Source organism: Rhinoderma darwinii, chromosome 2 (assembly GCF_050947455.1).
Source record: "Rhinoderma darwinii isolate aRhiDar2 chromosome 2, aRhiDar2.hap1, whole genome shotgun sequence".
Taxonomy (NCBI): Eukaryota; Metazoa; Chordata; class Amphibia; order Anura; family Rhinodermatidae; genus Rhinoderma; species Rhinoderma darwinii.
In genome coordinates, this window is record NC_134688.1 from 74734530 (window position 1) to 74751060 (window position 16531).

Below are 16531 nucleotides of genomic sequence, written 5' to 3' on the forward strand. Positions count from 1 at the left end.
CCTCCGTGGCCAGTAGATTTCAGGAGGCAGGTTTCAAGATTCTATCCCGTTGGTGTAGGGTGCCTTCCAGATTGCATGCAATGATCCCGGCGGCCTCGCCATTATGCTGGAGATGTGGGGGACCATGTGGGTACAATCATGCATATTTTCTGGGACTGCCCACTCCTGACTAGGTTCTGGTCCGAGGTGTGGCGCATTTCCTCAAAATTTACGGATTTTCCCCTCCCACGGTCCCCGGACCTCTTCCTGCTTCATTTGTGTGAGGTCCCCCTGTCTTCGTATAGACGCTCGGTAGTTCGACACCTGGCAAAACGCGGCTAGGGCATGTGTGCCTGCACTGTGGAGACAGTCCTGTCCTCCGACAGTGGGCATGTGGTTCGGCAAGATTCAGGAGATCATGAGAATGGAGGACCTCACGGCATTAATGAAGGGGACTCATGCCTCCTTCCTAAAAATATGGCGGGAATGGATCCAATTCCAAACAACCGAGGAATATAAGACCATCATGGCCTCGTAAATTCCCACCTAGATCTGGTGTGTCAGGTCAGCTTCCCCCCCCCCCCTTTTTTCCTCACCATTTTTCTTCTCCCTCTTACTGTCTCTGCTTTTCTCTCCTCCTTTTAATGTTCTCATGTTCGCTTCTGGAATACCATGCACGGCTGCGGGTTCAGGGTGCATTTCGGAGATTCCTTAAACATTTGTTTCCAGCGACATGGTACTCTCAGGTGACCCCATGCTGACCTGTTGAATGTTTTGCACTGCCATTTTCGAACTATGTTGTGTATACTTTTGAACGTTTTGTGATCCAAAATAACAAAATGAAAATAAAAGAATTTATAAAAAAAGATACAGGGCTCAGCAGACCGTATCACACGAATATAATACACACATCAAATACACGAACATAAATTACCTGCTCCTGCCACCGCCTCCACTGGTCTACGCTCCTATTCCTTGCGCCTTCGCTTCGTTGAACATATGGCCGGAAGCCGCGGCCGGAAGTCGTCCTCTTACTGTCCGGCCGCGGCTTCCGGTCCACATGAAAATGGCGCCGGATTTCGGTCTAAGAACTAGCTTTGTTTTGGTCTGTGTGGGAGCGTACACTTCTGAGAATGGAACGACTCCCGTTCGCATTCTCTATGGGGTTGAATGTGCTGTATTCCATCTCTGTATGTGTCGTTAATCGACACGTACAGAGATGAAAAAAAAAAAATGGCAGCCCCCATAGAAAAGTAAAAATACATTAAAAAGTAAAAAATGAGAACACCATTAAATACAATTTTTGTTAATATTATATTAAAAGCAATATAAAAAAAAATCATGACACCTTCCCTTTAAGTTGTTTTGTTGGGATAACCCCTTTGAAGACCTGTCAATAGATCCTAAAATCTAATTTACATGTTACCTTTTGGCCTCTTCCTTCCTGCCTCCGTTCCAGTTATTGTTCTCCGTTTTTTTTTTTGCGTCTGATGTGTAAATTTACTGTAGTTAGCCAATGGGGCGTGAACTAAACTACAGTGAATCTTCCTGGGTGGAGCCATCTTCATAGCCTCTAATGCTGTCCAATCGGCATAAGGCAGCTTATGACACTACTTGCCCAGTGTCACCTCGCAAGACCACACTGGGAGAAGACTTCTCATCAAACCCATTTGTCACAACCTGCCTCGCACTGATTGGATGGTGTCGGAAGCTGTGAAGATGGCTACACCCGAGGAGATTCACTGTAGTTTGAGCACAGTTGGCTAACTACAGAGAATTTTCATATCAGGCGGCAAAAAAACTGTAAGTTAGATTCTAGGACCTAGTGACAGGTCCTCCTTTTTAATTATCTAGCAGACTTTTGTAAAGATTAAAAAAATGTGTGGAATCGCTATGACTTGCATGCGTAGTTCAAATGGGCACCTTGCAAAGATCGGGCATGCATTGAAAGTTGGGTATTTGGGGCAAGAGGGACTTATAATATAAGTATTGAAGACATCAGTTACTTTCTTTTTCTTTTATATCGTTACTGGTTTTTGACTAATCTTTCTGCAGATATTTGTCTGGTAGCAGAAACTGGGCTATTATAATCCGATTTGGATAAAATTTTATTATGGATATATTGTATGGTTCTAAAGCAACATACTTGTTTCTAAAAAAAACATCCAGAACAGTTATTAGTCTGTCTCCAGTGTGCGGTGAATGCTGCCCAGTCTGCCTTGTATTGCATGATTATAGCCCTGGCACTGAGCGTGGGAGCCTGGTGGGTGATGATTGCTGCTGTGTTGTTACAGGTAACAGTCTCATCAGGTGGCATGCTGGTTCAGAAGCTGGATGTCTCAGATCTTCAGTTCGAGAAAGGCACTTTTGATGGCACAATGGCCTATGCACAAAACAAGGTCTGTGCTCGTTGCTCCACAAGTCTTAGAATTGACAATATGCGGAAAATGTTTCTATTAATATTTGACTTATGCACGTAATTATTTGCATTCTAGATCTAGAAAAATGGAGTGACAACTCTACACGATGTAGTTACAACTAAAACTTAAAAAAAGAGTGCTCCGATTCTGGATGCCCATTATCAGAAAGGATAAGGGAGATGAGGAGCACATTGAATGTCGTGCTTTAAAGAGCACATCGCTCCAGATTGACACAAACAGCTGAAAATGCTGCTTCCCTTGGTACCAAAATATATGAAGGGAGAAACTCACATAGAGAAATACTCGACATATCCATGAATAAAATCCAATTTGTATGTGTACTGGGCAATGTTAGCGAGTGCTGAACTACAAGTCTTGATGAACCCACATAAAGTCTGCATCAATAAACAAGAACGTCTACTTCATATTGTGGGGAGTAGATCTAAAAGTTATTTCTACCCAGATAGGTTGTGTTCACACGTTGCATTGGTATTGGAGTTTTTACTGCAAAGAACACGGTTCAACCACGTGTGAACACAGCCATAGATGTGGCACATGACTGTAGCCAAGAAGGTGCAAATACGAAATAACTCGCAAAGCACAAGTCCACTCTTAGGCGCAATGCAAACAACCGTATTTTTCCCCTCCCGTAAATACGGGTCCTTTGTCACACGTTTTTCACTTGTATTTACGAACCCGTAAAAAAAAGGGGGGCTGGAAATGTCACATGATCGCTCAGACGCCATTTTCTTCTCTTTATTCAAAAATGTGAAATCTCCTGACGTCTCCTAGCAACGCTCCCATAATTACGGGAGCCCCAGACGTCTACGGGCCTGCCTATGCCGTAATTACGGCCTGAAATAGGACATGTTCTATATTTTTCAACGGCCCGGGCACCTTCCCGTACGCAAACGGGAAGCTACCCATGGCCAATAGAAGTCTATGGGCTCATCATTACGGCCTGTAACTATGGCGTTTTTATGGTCGTGTGCATGGGGGCCTTAGGCCGTATTTTTAATCTGTAATTATGGACCGTAATTACGTACAACTTCAGTTCTATGGGCTACGGACACCTTTCCGTATTTTTATGGTTGGGTGTCCACGCCGCAGAAATGATAGAACATGTCCCTTTTTTTTTTTTTTTTTTTTTTTTTTTGTCTAATTATGGCACAGACTCCCCATAGAAGTCTAAGGGTATGTGCGCATGCACTAATTACGTCCTCATAGTTATATACGATGCTAGGAGTCCCTGCCTCTATGCAGGACAACTGTCCTGTACTGTGATCATGTTTTCAGTACGGGACAGTAGTTCCACGGAGAGGCAGGGACTCCTAGCATCGTACATAAGTATGATGCTAGGAGCCCGGCTCCCTGCACTGTGTTCGGTCCGGTACTTGCGGCTGAAATATGTCCGTCAATTACGGACGTAATTAGTGTGTGTGCACATACCCTAAGGGTGCTTCAGTAATTACAGAAGTGTTGCTATGCAACGCCCGGAAATTACCCAAGATTCCTCCGTGTTTTTTGTGGGTCTGTAATTAAGGATGCACTATGGACCGTATTTACGGACGATTTACGGATGACTATTGATCTGTATTTACGGATGGATGAAATCTACAGACGTGTGCATCAGGCCGGGTCCACACAGGACGTGAATTCAGTGGATTTTCTGTGTGGGAAATCTGCAGTGGATTATAGTACCAGTTATGTGGATGAGACTTGAACATACCTCATCCACAGGCTGCAGTATATTTTCCGCATGGAAATCAGAGCCTGCTGCAGATTGTTAAAATATGCAGCATGCTCATTCTGTTGCGGATGTTCATAGCCGCTGGAAAGTCCAAACAATTCTGTTACGTGTGGGTATCCTTAGACCGACTTCAAGTCTTTTCACACTTTGCAAAACAAATCTGTGCAGATTTTAGGATGTGCTGCAACTTTTCTCATCGACTGCATGCCCTGATTTGTTGTGTATTTTGCAGATTTCACCCTTTTTATTTGAATTAGGATTTAAAGAGGCTCTGTCACCAGATTTTCAAACCCCTATCTCGTATTGCAGCAGATCGGCGCTGCAATGTAGATTACAGTAACCTTTTTTTTTTTTTTCAAAAACGAGCATTTTTGGCCAAGTTTATTTTATGCAAATGAGGCTTTCTTAAGTACAACTGGGCGTGTTTAAAGTTATGTACAAGTGGGCGTGTATTGTGTATGTACATCTGGGCGTTTTTACTTGTTTTACTAGCTGGGCGTTGTGAATAGAAGTGTATGATGCTGACGAATCAGCATCATCTACTTCTCTTCGTTTGTGCACTGCCAGAAGCTGGGTGTTAACGAAGAGAAGTGGATGATGCTGATTCGTCAGCATCATCCACTCCCATTCACAACGCCCAGCTAGTAAAACAAGTAAAAACGCCCCGATGTACGCACATAATACACGCCCACTTGGACTTCACTTTAAACACGCCCAGTTGTACTTAAGGCTCATTTGCATAAATATAAAAATGGTCATAACTTGGCCAAAAATGCTTGTTTTTGAAAAAAAAAACCACGTTACTCTTATCTACATTGCAGCGCCGATCTGCTGCAATAGGAGATAGGGGTTTGAAAATCTGGTGACAGAGCCTCTTTAAGTTATTTTCCCATGTAGATTTCCTATTATATATGGATGTATTTATGTTTCTTTAGAGACAACAAGTAATCCTAACTGAACAGTGGTCTAAAGAGCACCCAAAGGTCCATTTTTCTGTCATGCATCCAGGCTGGGCTGACACACCAGGTATACACCTTGCAATTCTTCACATACAGCATTCTTTAGGCTCTGTTCACACTTGTATTAGGGTATGTTCTGTCAGGTTTCTGCTGCCTTTTATGGCCAGAATATGTACTGCACTATCTTTTTTTCCTGATAAAAAAACAAAAACACTGGTCTACTCCTTTATAAATCAATGGATTCGAGCTAAAACCGATCCTAACCACCATCCTAACTGGTTTAAATGGTAACAAATATTAAAGAGGCTCTGTCACCAGATTTTGCAACCCCTATCTGCTATTGCAGCAGATAGGCGCTGCAATGAAGATTACAGTAACGTTTTTATTTTTAAAAAACGAGCATTTTTGGCCAAGTTATGACCATTTTTGTAGTTATGCAAATGAGGCTTGCAAAAGTCCAAGTGGGTGTGTTTAAAAGTAAAAGTCCAAGTGGGTGTGTATTATGTGCGTACATCGGGGCGTTTTTACTACTTTTACTAGCTGGGCGCTCTGATGAGAAGTATCATCCACTTCTCTTCAGAACGCCCAGCTTCTGGCAGTGCAGACACAGCGTGTTCTCGAGAGATCACGCTGTGACGTCACTCACAGGTCCTGCATCGTGTCAGACGAGCGAGGACTCATCGGCACCAGAGGATACAGATGATTCTGCAGCAGCATCGGCGTTTGCAGGTAAATCGATGTAGCTACTTACCTGCAAACGCTGATGCTGCTGCAGAATCAACTGTAGCCTCTGGTGCCGATGTGGCCGTCACGATGCAGGACCTGTGAGTGACGTCACAGATCTGCACTGCCAGAAGCTGGGCGTTCTGAAGAGAAGAGGATGATACTTCTCTTCAGAGCGCCCAGCTAGTAAAAGTATTAAAAACGCCCCGATGTACACACATAATACACGCCCACTTGGACTTTTACTTTTAAACACACCCACTTGGACTTTTGCAAGCCTCATTTGCATAACTACAAAAATGGTCATAACTTGGCCAAAAATGCTAGTTTAAAAATAAAAACGTTACTGTAATCTACATTGCAGCGCCTATCTGCTGCAATAGCAGATAGGGGTTGCAAAATCTGGTGACAGAGCCTCTTTAATGTGTGAATGTTGATGGTGATGGTGATTTGAATTGACAAAGTTTTTGAGACATCAACGCACCCGATAGCCCTCATATCCGTATAAAAGATATTAAAAACCTATTCAGGTTTATTATACGCTAGGGAGGCTTTTATAAATTCTTCTGGTAGGCCTCCTTTAACAAGGAAAGAAAATTGGTTGAAGAAGCGTGTTCTGGAAATACTTATCTAGGTAAGCCATGGTTTATATTAATTTATAAAGAAAACATTACAACTTATGTTTTACTTTTGCAAATAAGTATAGTCCCATAAGCAAGAAGATCTAATGTTACTTTTCTATACTTGCCATAAAAGTATAACATCTACTTTTCACTCTATTATACAATTTACATATCTGGGTAATCTAGAAAGTTGCTTTGCAAATAAACGTGCTTCCCTTGTGTAGACCCTGAGTTACAGCATGTATATGTCCATTCTCCTCAAGATATGCATTCACTATACTGCAGGCTGTTGACACTGTGCAGTATCTGATGTAGGGAAAACTGTCCCTGAATGTAGTACATAACATTGTACGAGTTCTGCAAAGCAGTTAGGGGTGTGTCTGTCTACAGACTGTTGACTGGATCCAGTAGCAACCAGCAGAAATCTTGGATTACCATTTTATAAATCCTGTTCAACGTGCGTGCGTGCGATGAAATTGAGGTAATACCGAAGTAATGTGGCCAGTATACATTTACAATGTACCACTGATTTATATCTATGCAGTGTAAAGTTTTAAGAACTATCTATCCAAATGTATCCTCTGTATTGATGCTATATAATCTTGTGGCCTTTTTTCTATTTATTCCCGTTAAGCGGTGAGGCTATCAATGCCAGATTTTTATGAGAAAATGAAGAATAGATTACGCACAGAAGAACAAGGGGCAGACACTGCGGTGTGGCTGGCTGTGTCTCCCGCTGCAACAAAGAATGCAAGTGGTCTCTTCTTTCAAGGTACACAGGGTTTATATCGTAGAGAACTATGATTGTAAGCGTACAGCACAAACGGCAGCGTTGTGAGCCCTTTTTCTTTAGCTATTCTCGTTATTTATATCGAACAGAAGACTGTGCCCGTCTACAATCCACTGGATTTATTGTAAAGCTTTCTATCTAATGTGTATGGGAGTCTCCCAACACCCACCTCTCCCGGACAGGATCTTAACATTCTTTCTTCCTGAAACAGATAAGCCGCTGCCAGAGTAGTCTAGCAGAGGCATATTCCCCTTTTCCCACTGATACCGCTTAGCCCATGACTACCATCTAGAGAATTTTATGGCCTGCCTCCTGGATATGGCTAGAGATATGAGAGTCCCTGCCTAATTACATGCCATGATGCCCAGCATTCTGACACACCTGGCATTGCCAATGTTATCAAGATATCATACGCCACACGTTCTGGGACTGCCTAATATTACAGCCATTCTCGTGGAAAGTCTGGAGAATCCACCTTCTCAAATTTCCCTATCACATTCTCCCCAGCCTTCTTTCTACTTCATCATAGCGACACTCCAGCTTAAGAGTTGGAAAGTTTCAGTAGTTTTTTCTTTTTCTAATCAATTTTGTTTCTATAACCAGTTTTAAGGTTATCAATTTGTTTAACTGACATTTTAAGGAGTTGCCATTTGTGCAATTACCTAGAATATAATTTAAAATGGCTTGAAAAGTGGAGCGTCACTGGAACTGGGCCAATATTTAGGCAATTTTGTTTAGACCAGATGCATATGGCCTTGTGAACCAAACCACCCTTTCCAATGGTGCATCTTCTGCCACCGATTACAAATTTCAGGAGATGCAGCTAGCAACTCATACACTGTTATTCTGGATTCACACGAGCATGTTCGGTCCGTAAAGGACTGAATGTATTTTGGCCGCAAGTCCCGGACCCAACACACTGCAGGGAGCCGGGCTCCTAGCATCAGTTATGTACGACGCTAGGAGTCCCTGCCTCTCTGTGGCACTACTGTCCCGTACTGAAAACATGATTACAGTATGGGACAGTTGTCCCGCAGGGACTCCTAGCGTCGTACATAACTGATGCTAGGAGCCTGGCTCCCTGCAGTGTGTTCGGTCCGGGACTTGCGGACGACATACGTTCTGTCCTTTATGGACCGAACATGCTCGTGTGAATCCAGCCTTACTTTAACCTTTTGCCTGTCAAGGATGTACCATGTACATCCTAGCAAGGATGTAGCCAAGAACGTATCTGATATGTCCTTGCTACAAGTGGCTCTAGAATGTGGGCTAGAGCAGGATTCTTGAATTTAAAACAAGACCAAGATCATGTCTCTAGCAAGTGCGGGCTGAAGTGGGAGCTGCATAGACTAGCAGTTTCCACTTTAGCCTGTGTGAAAGGGGGGGGGGGGGGCAGCAGCAGCAAGGGACGTGCTGACAGAATGCAGGAATAGGAGGAGGACATGTGATCCTCCCCCTGTCCCTGTATGGCTTTAGATGACCCCTGGGGCAGATATAACATTGAATCACTCCTCTGTACCTAATTAGGCAGTTTATTGACTCCACAACCATAGACGTTTACAAGAGTCTGGATTGTGGTGTGAAGTCTGTTGCGCAAAACAAACACAAGTTAGGCTTTGTTCATATCTGCGTCGGGGTTCCGCCAGCCGAACCCATGAACTGAAAGCATAGCTTTCCATTTGCAAAATCATTGATTTCAATGGTAATGCTTCAGTTTGTCTCCGTTCCATAAGGTTTGTTTTTCGGCGGAATCGAGAGTAGACTGTGCTATTGATTCCGCCCAAAAAAAAAGGAAGCCTTACGCAACGGAGACAAACCGTTAACAACGGAAGCATTACCATTGAAATCAATGGTATTACAAACGGAAAGCTATGGTTTCCCTGACGGAACACACGAACAGAAGCCCCACGCAGAAGTGACCGAAGCCTACACCACAGGTGGACATCGCAGTTAACAGAACTGGTGAGGCTTTCTGCTTTCCGAGGGGGTGCACTCGAAGGTATTCTTTTTTTTTTTTCTTATGATTCATTTCCAGTTTAAAAATAGATTTTTGGTCTTTTCAGTTCTGGTGATTTTGTGAAGATCTTTTCATGTATGCTATTAAGACCCTGCCTATCTCAAACTTGTAATTTTAGGAGGTGTCATGCCTCTGTTCCCTTTTTGAGTCACGCTTTTAGCCTGAAAAAAAATGCATGAAAATTCATGTTTATGAAGAATAACACTCACAAAATTACATAAAGGAGTCCGTGTATAAAGTGTTAAATGGCATTTTGACAACATGCAATACATGGGTATGTGGGGTTAGCATGAACTTTAATTTCATAATTTAGTTTTTATTTGAACATGTTAAAAATTGTCCTAGCTACCAGAAGAGCAATATGTCCAGAAACCTCCAGGAGCGACTGGGCTAAGAGGTGCATTGTACAGACCCCACTAATCTTTAAAGCCTAGGTTCACATTTTGAAAATAAAGCTTCCCCCCCCCCCCCCCACGCCCCTGAGCTGCCACACAATCTCCCGCTGTAAAAGGATGTGTGAAAGTTTACCTATGTACCTGTCAAAGTACAAGACCCGATAATACATCTCTCTGTTTTGGGTGTCAGTGCCCCTGCTGGGAAAAAACTCCATGTCTGTACTAATGTTGCTGATTTTTAAAGCTTAAAGCATTCACAATAACTACTCTTCTTTTTTTTTTTTTTTCTCTAGATCGGAAACCTGTTTCTACTCATCTTCCCTTGGCAAGTACACGCTCCTCCGCTGAAGATGAAGAGAAACTCCTTCAAACCTTGCAGGATATAGCAAAAAAATTTGACACCGCTTCCTGTAAATGAGAGCCCGTGCAGGTTCCAATTGTTTGCATTTAACATCATGTGCTAGTCCCTGTAATGGAAACATGTAAGATTAATAAGAGGTATACAGTATTACTACTCAAAACCCGCACTGAGTTTTCGTCCAGGTTTACATATAGATGGTGTCGTGCTTGACATCCAGTGTATTACATCTGTTTAACTAGATTCTAATGACAGACCATGTCAGCAGATGAAGGCTCGCTATGCTGCAGATAACCACTCCAACCAGAACAGTCTCTGCCGACAGAGCATCCTCCCGGTCTGCCAATAGTGTGACTTTACCCGGATTATATCACTACTTTGCAAGTGAAAGGACCAAGTTGACCTGATTTTTAGAAATGCACTTCTAAACTGTTCAGAAACCATTGGTCCATAACTTTAATAAATCTTTATTTTTTGCAATGGAATATTTTTTCCAGATTGTATTTGAGGAAAAAGCCAATCTAATATAGAATGGATTTCTAAAGAATTTTTAGTTATCTTTTCAAGTAAGTGTGTCCTAATAGTCAGTACTTTAATGGGGGAATTTTTTTTGTCCTTTCTACGCCAGTTTTCTGGCATCAGTCACAGAAGGGCCCAAAAGTAGCAATTTGCGTTGACCATTGCGCCACTTGGGCATTTTAAGTTCCCTCGCCACTCTATAATAAACTCGTCAGGTCACAATGTTTACAACGTATGCCAGAACACAGGTGTAAATCTATGCCAGCTCCTAGCCGGGAGTGGGGAGAGAAATGGATGGCACACAATCGCAGTAGTTACGCCATAATTGTCTTACACCATCAGCGCAGAAAGCTAAAACTGGTGTCTGGGGCAGATCTAAGACTGGCATTTCAATGTCCTTGCCAATGTCTTGTGCCAAAGAGGGTATCAGACCGCATCGTGGGGGTTCAGGATCCTGATTTCCTAGGACATGATATGATCCAGTTCTTAGCAGTAAACATGCTGCGAGATTATCTCAATCGCCAGTCACTAATAAAGAAATGAGGAAAGGTAAAGAGAATGCCACAATAATGTTTGTAAAGACTTTTTTTTATTTACACTCCATATTCAGTAACAAAATGTCTTAAAATCAACATGTACAGAGACAACTAGATGCCATTCATTGGTATTTTCTAAGGAGCACAAGATTAAGTTACAGATAGTAATGTCACAACTACTAAATGTGGTCCCTCGTAGTCTGAAAAACATCTCGTAAACAAAATGTAACAGCAGCAATTTAATAACTGAAGGGGATGACACTGTTCAGGATCCAATACTCTGGATACCCCCTCACAACGGTCCGTTTTGGAATTACAATTCCCTTTTATTTTAACAATTCTGTACAGAGAATTCTGCAAGATGGTACAAAGCGAGTCCCACCTCTGAACCTGCCATGTAGCATGGATCTTAGGCCTCATGCACACGACCGTAGTCATGTGCACGGCCGTGATTTTTGGCTCGGCCGGCAGCAGACTGTCAGCCGCAAGCCGCCCGCAAATCGCAGGTAATGCACATGGCCGCGGCCATTATTTTCAATGAGCTCGGACCGCAGAAGACTGCCGTAATAAGACATGTCCGTTCTTTGCGGTGCGGGCTCCCGGGCCATGCACAAACCGTAAAAAACTACGGTTGTGTGCATGGCCCCATAGAAATGAATGGGGCCGCAATTCTCCTATGGATTTTCAGGGGAATTGCGGCCGCAAAAGCACATTCGTGTGCATGAGGCCTTAGTCCGATGACAAATAGAGCGTCAAACCATTGCAGTCTAATAGAAGTCACTTACATTCTTCTACTACAGTATGACTTAAAGGGAATATTCTCCCCCGAGTACCGTTTAGCTTTTTTTTTTTTTTTTTTTTTTTTTTATTTATCAATTGGTCCAAACTTCTGTGCTGATAACTTAATGGAGCTCAGTATTTCTTTTATATAGCTCTCCAACCACTGCATTACAGTTAAGGGTCTGTTCACAGAAGCTTTGGAAACTCAGTCAGGAGCCTGTCACAGATCCGGTCCAAACTACCAAAAACAATAGCACAGCATGCTGCACTATATATATTTTTTTTTGGGGTAAAACTACAGGACACTATAACTGAAACCATTGACTTTAATGGGTTCTATTAAGTTACAGTTGTGTCAGTCATGCAATGAATTAGTCACGTCTGTTATTTTCTTTGTTCTGTTCCTCTGACTGAGCAGAGCAATGGAACGCAGATGTGAACCTGGTTGAAAATCATAAAATGCTGCCTGTTTGCAGCCACCACTAGGGGGAGCTTACTGCATACAAATAAATATTTAAGGATGAAGTTCCTCCACGAGTGGCTGCAGCCAGCACTTCATCACATCAGTATGACTGTATAAGGGGAAGCAGAGATTTGCTTCAAAGCCTATAAAAGATATATTATGAAACTAATCTGCACAGAAAGTTGTAGCTTAAACATGGCCTAAAAAGGTGGACATTTGTCCTTCATATTCCAATCTCATGCCCGGTGCGTATTGTGCACAGGACCTGTACAGTATATACTTCGGGTGTTGTACGGTGGCCTCCGCAACTGTAATTCCCAGCGTGCACTAGCGTCTCCACGCTGTCCTATCAGGCGGGAGATTGGAATTCGAGGGACACTTTAATGCTATAAGGTTTATGCTACCCAAGTAAGCCTACACATCTGGAAAACACATGGCATACAATTAACCCACAAACATAAAACTGAGGCAAGTTAGCAGATGAGCCAAGCATATGGCATAAGAATTTCTTGGTGAAATAATTTATGGCTATTAAAGGTATGAACTTTACAGAATAGATAGGAATGATTTGCTTTGATAAACTCGAATATTCATAAAAAAGGGAACACCTTAACCCCAGGGAGGTCGGGTTTCAATTGCACTATTCGATGACCTGTTCCTACTGCGTCCCTGTTTGGCATTCATGGGTAAAAACTTTTCAAGATCACAAATCCCTGCTCTATTATACACACCGTCCCATGGGCCCAATTGAAGATGGAACATTAGAAAAAAAGACTATTGTGTTGTATGACTGAGCGTATGATATATTTTAAGAACTGTTTTTTTTTGTATGGATTGACTCTGTAAACCGGTTTCCAACGTAACGTCTCCCTGAAATGACATCTGCAGCCAGTGCAGTTTATTCTGGCTCTTTAATAAGAGATCCATTTGGAATTTTTTTTGGGCGGTTGCGTAATAACCGTTCATGCAAACATCAGGCGGGAACCGCAAATCCCCATCCATCATGTGAGGTCTGCCATGGTCACACAGCGACTGTACCATATAGATGACTATCACAACAATAGCTACGTCATCTTTCTCCCCATAGCTGCGCTCCCCCGTGTCAGAGCTGCCGCTTGGCACCAAGTAATGATGCTGCCGCACTGCTTCCTGTAGTGTCACTCTGGTAAGCGTTATCATATGCCATTAATGTTCATACGCTGCCATGAGTAAAGTAATATGACTGCAGATTCAGCATGGCCACAACTAGATCATCAGGGCCACAGCGGAGGTTGGTTTTTGGCATTAAAATTTATCTCAGCTTTCAAATTATACCAGGATCAAAGCTCCAGGCGCAATACTCGGAAGGAAGGATGAAGAGTATTACTTTCTGGGGATTATGTGGAGATATTTGCATTTAGACATGTGCATTTAGCGTGTATGGATAAAGCCTATCTGTAGTACGGACATTGGGTACATGACATGAATTGCGCAAGGTTACATGTATACATTTTCTAGAGACTTTCCTCCATTAGTTGTGACCGTTCACCATTCTAGAAATATGCCACAACCCCCATATATTCTATATCAAGCATAAGAGAAGTGTAACTGGGAACTAACTAGAAGACGAAGAACATTTGAAACAAAAATGTGACATGATACATGTTACTCAATCCCATTCCTACTGTGAATATTATTCTTATTACCCTATATATCACATGTGCGGACAGCTCGGATTAGGATTTGTGCCCAGAATATTTCGTTAAGCCTCATCACGACTCACATTTCAGTCTCCATTATGCTGGACAGATTATTATGCATGTATTAGTACAGTATGACTGGTAATGTCCAGCTCCCCTCCCTACATCCCGCCGGGTAGAACACATATTGGACGGACTCAGGCAGGCTCGCTCCTTAATACCATGAGGATGACCGCTTTTAGCTCATCACTTTATGTACTTTGCAAGGAAATGCTGGGACTTCTCATTCCACTGCTGGCCGGAAGTCGAGTTCTTTACCGTTATTCTGCAACAATTTCCCAATCCTTTCTAACCACTTTCTCTCACTTTTACAGTAAATGTCATACACCATTTTGCCAAGTACCTCAACAACTGTCAGTAATCCTGAACCTCTGAAGTTGGACGCATGCGCGTGACTATTCCAGGAACGATCACCTTCATTTGTATTTAGATCAATTTACAATATGAATTATTTAAAATCACTGACATTCACATAAATCCTGTTTTAGTTAATACAATAATTAATACTGGTGTGCTGTAATATCAAGAAAGGATCACTAGCAGATGAGCCTGTGTTCACACAACGACCGTGTAGCTGAAAAACCTGCCAAGGCGTATTCCAGCAAGCGATGGCATGAATGCCGTCTCGGTGGAAGTCTGACCAAATTGCCAAAAACCGCAACTTCAAGTAAATGGGGCTGAGTTGCAGTAACTGCATAGCGGCTGAACAGCGATGGGGCTGAGTTGCAGTAACTGCATAGCGGCTGAACAGCGATGGGGCTGAGTTGCAGTAACTGCATAGCGGCTGAACAGCGATGGGGCTGAGTTGCAGTAACTGCATAGCGGCTGAACAGCGATGGGGCTGAGTAGTAAGACATTCTAATGCTTCACTTTCCCAAGGCCCCTTCATTCATGCAATTGGTGTGGTCCCAGTAGTCAGACCCCCTCCCACAATCATCTCTAGGATATGCTGACATTTGCTATGTCAGCACTTGCTGAAACCTTAAGATCTCCTTCATACACTGAACGTGACTTGTGGTGCAGTTTTTGGTGTGTTTTTTTCTTAAATGGAGGTCCATGGTTGTAAAATACATTCGACCTAGAGCATGTTGAAATTTAAGAAAAAAAAACGCCTAGCAGGTCCAAAAACACGCATGGTTTTCCTACCAACTAACAGCAAAGATCTGGCTGCTGCATTTTTACTTCCTAAAACAAAATGCTCAAAAATCTGACCTATCCCGTGTGTGTGTGAATCCAACCAAAAAGAATGTTTTGATGCAGAAGTACATGCAGTTTTTGGTAGGCTACTACCGAACAGGAAATTACAAATTCCCATTCACAAACATATATCCATCTGGTTGTGTTACATATATAACAACACCCCAAACACTACACGGATGTCAGCCAGGGCATCGATCTCAAGATGGGGGGCACCGCTTCTCTGAAGACCGCATAAATAGCGGCTTCCCAGAGACGACCTTTCCAAGTGCCATCCAAAGCCTAGGCCTCGTTTCACATTACTATCCCCAGATTCATCTGCTCAATGTATAAATTCAAATACTAAAAAGTGTTTTGTGTTTTTTTTCATCTTAAATGCAAAAACTAGAAATTACGTTTAGCATAATAAAAATGTAATTTTTTTTCGCTAATGTTTTTTAATTGAAGGCAATTACGAATATGTTCTTGTCATTATTGTGTGAAATGTTACGCTCCTTGTAAAGGGTCATGGAGACAAGCGGAGGGAACGAACGAACAAACTGCAACATTTTGAGGTTTTGTAAGTCCAGACAATAATCGAATGCTTTAAATGCAGCGTCACGTCAATACCGCAGCAGGAATGTATAATGCAAAGAAAGCATGATCGGAGGGTTTAAAATAGGAGGCTCCCCAAGATAAAACATCTCCAAGGACGCCAACTAGATATACAAACTCCAGCATAAAGCACAGAAAATCTCTGCATAGTAAACTCCAAACAAATCAACAAAGCCAAAAAGTAGCTTCAAGCGAGGATGTGGAGCCCAGGCCCAGGCTCAGATTAGTCAAAACCATTGATCATTCAATGTAGCAATTATAATGACAGTATCTCCTGTCCAGAGACTGTATTCAATAAAACCTTAACTTCTACATACTCCGCCTACTGCGCTCCCGTGGAGTCTGCACTGAATCTTCTACTTCTTTTGTTGCCAGTTCCAAGGTTGATCCATAGATTATCATCAAGAGACCACCGGCGTCATATCCCAGAGCTGCAGGATAACAAGCACACAATGATAATCACCCAGAGGTTAAAAGGTGTAGGCGTGCGTGCGTGCGTCTTCATGATTAGCCATACTACTCAAAACACCCCCCCCCCCCATTCCCTTGGTTACACACTGTAGGGATTCTGACACTAAAGTCTACATAAGGATTTTGTAGCAGGAAGGTAATTCATAGACTTTCTAATGAGCCCGTACACCGCTCGCTCAGTTTTCCAAGGAAAGCCGAGCAGAAAAATTGGCGGAGCT

At 42.6% G+C, this 16531-nt stretch overlaps 2 protein-coding genes across 2 annotated transcripts in view; one reads left to right on the plus strand and one right to left on the minus strand.

Moving 5' to 3' along the window:
* DHRS12 (dehydrogenase/reductase 12) overlaps nucleotides 1-10499 on the plus strand; it is a 36369-nt gene extending 25870 nt beyond the window's left edge. The window contains exons 7-10 of the mRNA XM_075851773.1: nucleotides 2274-2378; nucleotides 5085-5175; nucleotides 7089-7226; nucleotides 9950-10499. Coding sequence (XP_075707888.1) covers nucleotides 2274-2378; nucleotides 5085-5175; nucleotides 7089-7226; nucleotides 9950-10074 — 459 coding nt within the window. The 3' untranslated portion in view covers nucleotides 10075-10499. The remainder of the gene's footprint in view (nucleotides 1-2273; nucleotides 2379-5084; nucleotides 5176-7088; nucleotides 7227-9949) is intronic.
* A 604-nt stretch (nucleotides 10500-11103) lies between these two features.
* The window catches only part of WDFY2 (WD repeat and FYVE domain containing 2), a 47764-nt gene continuing 42336 nt past the window's right edge, over nucleotides 11104-16531 (minus strand). Inside the window, exon 11 of the mRNA XM_075851772.1 lies at nucleotides 11104-16273. Coding sequence (XP_075707887.1) covers nucleotides 16244-16273 — 30 coding nt within the window. The 3' untranslated portion in view covers nucleotides 11104-16243. The remainder of the gene's footprint in view (nucleotides 16274-16531) is intronic.